Source organism: Pyxicephalus adspersus, unplaced genomic scaffold, assembly GCF_032062135.1.
Source record: "Pyxicephalus adspersus unplaced genomic scaffold, UCB_Pads_2.0 Sca3776, whole genome shotgun sequence".
In the NCBI taxonomy this organism is placed as follows: domain Eukaryota; kingdom Metazoa; phylum Chordata; class Amphibia; order Anura; family Pyxicephalidae; genus Pyxicephalus; species Pyxicephalus adspersus.
This window is the reverse complement of record NW_027320781.1, coordinates 1-2,690: the sequence shown is the minus strand read 5'-3', so window position 1 is coordinate 2,690 and position 2,690 is coordinate 1. Positions and strand designations below refer to the sequence as shown.

At 41.7% G+C, this 2,690-nt stretch overlaps 1 protein-coding gene across 1 annotated transcript; it reads left to right on the top strand.

The window, feature by feature from the left end:
* Positions 1 to 60: 60 nt before the first annotated feature.
* On the top strand, positions 61 to 2,578 carry LOC140321430 (basic helix-loop-helix ARNT-like protein 1). The gene is made up of 4 exons (XM_072398189.1): positions 61 to 846; positions 1,196 to 1,345; positions 1,421 to 1,667; positions 2,257 to 2,578. The coding sequence occupies exons 1-4, from the start codon at positions 663 to 665 to the stop codon at positions 2,393 to 2,395; spliced, it is 720 nt and encodes a 239-aa protein (XP_072254290.1). The 5' UTR covers positions 61 to 662; the 3' UTR covers positions 2,396 to 2,578.
* The last annotated feature ends 112 nt before the right edge of the window (positions 2,579 to 2,690 follow it).

Here is a 2,690-nt window from a genome sequence, read left to right as displayed (position 1 = left end):
TCCCCCCTTATACGTCTCTTCTCAAGGGAGAATAGATTCAGTTCAGCTAATCTCTCCTCATAGCTGAGCTCCTCCATTCCTTTTATTAGTTTAGTGCCCTTCTCTTGCCATGATAAAGGGATCCACCGGGGGCCAATGTACCGGTTTAAAGTGCAGTGATGGGTCTGAGGTTTTGGTATCTAACAGCACGTATCACCATTATTTTATGTTCTGTTTATGTTCACATAAAGCGTCTGTGCTTTCCAGAGATCCTAGCAGCTCCACCTCTACAGGTAATCCTACCAGAAAACAGGAAATGCTTCTGGAACGTGAGGACTAGTTTGGGAATTGCTGTCCTGTATAATGACTTAAAACTGAAGGATAACCTAAGGGGCCATGTTTATAAAGCCTTCAATGTTAGAAGTTGCAGTAAATATATTATACTTGTTATCCAATGAGTATTAATTGTGTTAGAATAATAATCACTGAATGCTACAAAATGTCCTGTCTTTGGAGCCCCCTATTGGTCAGCTATGGTAATACTATCAGTAAAAACCTAAACACTTCGAGGAATGTTTTAGCCAATGCTGCACTTTTAATGTCTGGCATAATTTACAACCAACCAGAGCTTTCTGTACCATTGAAAATGGCAGCTGTAACCTGCAAAGCCTTGATTCTACAACATGGAACAAATGGATCTGTATTTTGGGAAAATCACAATGATCCCTGGTGTCTGTTTTGTATTTCAGAATGATCTTATTGGACAAAGCTTGTTCGATTATCTCCATCCAAAAGACATTGCCAAAGTGAAGGAGCAGCTGTCGTCTTCAGATACGGCTCCCCGGGAGAGGCTCATCGATGCAAAAAGTATGTCCTAGTTTGGGGTCTGATATTTGTTTGCACAGCTAAATTCCATACCATTTCTGTAATTTCCCTGCGGAGATTTGGATGTGGTAGAAGGAACTTATCGCAGTGAATTATGATAATATTATGTAGATTGGATGTGCAGGCACCATTGGAGTGAATATAGATGAGTGACGCTGAAGTTCAGCTTTAATGTAACTTATTTGGAGAAGCATTTCGCACATTCCTATGCTGATATAATATCATTTTCCATTAAACACTAAATTTAAAGAAGCTTTTTAAATATCTCGATTGAACCTGATGATTTCTAAAAGTTAAATCTTTTTAATGTGCCGTGCCTGATTCTTTGCAGCGGGGCTCCCTGTAAAGACTGACATCACCCCTGGACCATCGCGGCTGTGTTCTGGAGCCCGGCGATCTTTTTTCTGCAGGATGAAATGCAACCGACCTTCAGTAAAAGTAGAAGACAAAGATTTCCCTTCCAACTGTTCCAAAAAGAAAGGTTTGTCATGTTCCTGTAAGCCGGTCTCTAGCTCTCATGACCTTTAGATGTCCATAACCAAGTTTGTCTTTGCAGGGGACAGGAAAAGTTTTTGCACTATACACAGCACTGGATACCTAAAGAGTTGGCCGCCCACGAAGATGGGATTGGACGAAGATAACGAGCCGGATAGCGAGGGCTGCAACCTTAGCTGCCTTGTGGCCATTGGTCGTTTACACCCGCACATAGTACCACAGCCTGCTAATGGCGAGATCCGAGTCAAATCCACAGAGTACGTCTCGCGGCACGCCATTGACGGGAAGTTTGTATTTGTAGATCAAAGGTGAGAAATTTATTTGATGCTTGTGGACACCTTTAAACACTGAAATGTTGCTTTTTAAAGTGGGCTTTTGCATGTTAAATTTTAAGCCCGATTTCTCATAGAATCTTTAACATGTTCCTGTACATGCCAAGTTTTTTAACCTGTTTAAAGTTACAGCTTTCAGTAAAATATTATGTGATGATCCTGCCATATAGATCCTTGTTTGGAAACTTCATTGTATGGGGTCACAACTGTTTCTGATTACAAGTCGTGCTCTTGCATTGCTCACTGCAATTAGCTTTGCATTTTGCAAAGAAAATAAATAAACTTTTTAGACCTTGCACCCCTGGATGCAACTCCGTGTGTGTGTGTGTTGCCACCAAGTCATTGTGGGAATGGTGGAGTAGAAGGAAGAATGACCTCTGAATTTGACTGCCAATATGCCAACTTTTATATCATGTCTGTGTGCAGCAGACATGTTGTTTTCCAGACAGGGCAAGCCATTTGGGGAAATGGATCTATAAATGGTATCGAGCTGGTAATGCCCTGCACCATAACTGGGAGAATAACATCATGCTAACCGGTTCTCTTTGTTTATTTATCTTAACAGGGCAACCGCCATCTTAGGGTATTTACCGCAAGAACTATTAGGAACGTCGTGTTACGAGTATTTCCATCAGGACGACATTGGGAACCTCGCAGAGTGCCATAGACAAGGTACCCCAGCTTGGTATTTTATTTCAAGATGAATCTGTTTACTGAGTTACCGTATTTTTCGGACCATAAGACGCACTTTTTTTCCCCCTAAAGTGGGGGGAAAATCAGGGTGCGTCTTATGGTCCGAATGCATATTTTTTTACTTACCTGTATCCCCGCCGGTCCCCGCAGCCAGTGTCCTCCTCTGTGTTCCTGTGTCCCAGCGTGCGGCACTTGTGCCCGCCCACAAAAAAAAAAAAAAAAAAAAAAAAAATACGGTATGTACAATACAGAACAATGTGCACCTATAGCAGAAAGTAGGAGAAACTTGTTTTTGAAGGTGACCTA

Excerpts from the sequence above, each read along its gene's own strand:
- LOC140321430 (XM_072398189.1), top strand. The coding sequence starts at position 663 with ATGGAACAAATGGATCTGTATTTTGGGAAAATCACAATGATCCCTGGT. Across the intron at positions 847-1,195 it reads GAGGCTCATCGATGCAAAAA|CGGGGCTCCCTGTAAAGACT; the intron begins GTATGTCCTAGT and ends GATTCTTTGCAG. Across the intron at positions 1,668-2,256 it reads TTTGTATTTGTAGATCAAAG|GGCAACCGCCATCTTAGGGT; the intron begins GTGAGAAATTTA and ends TTATCTTAACAG.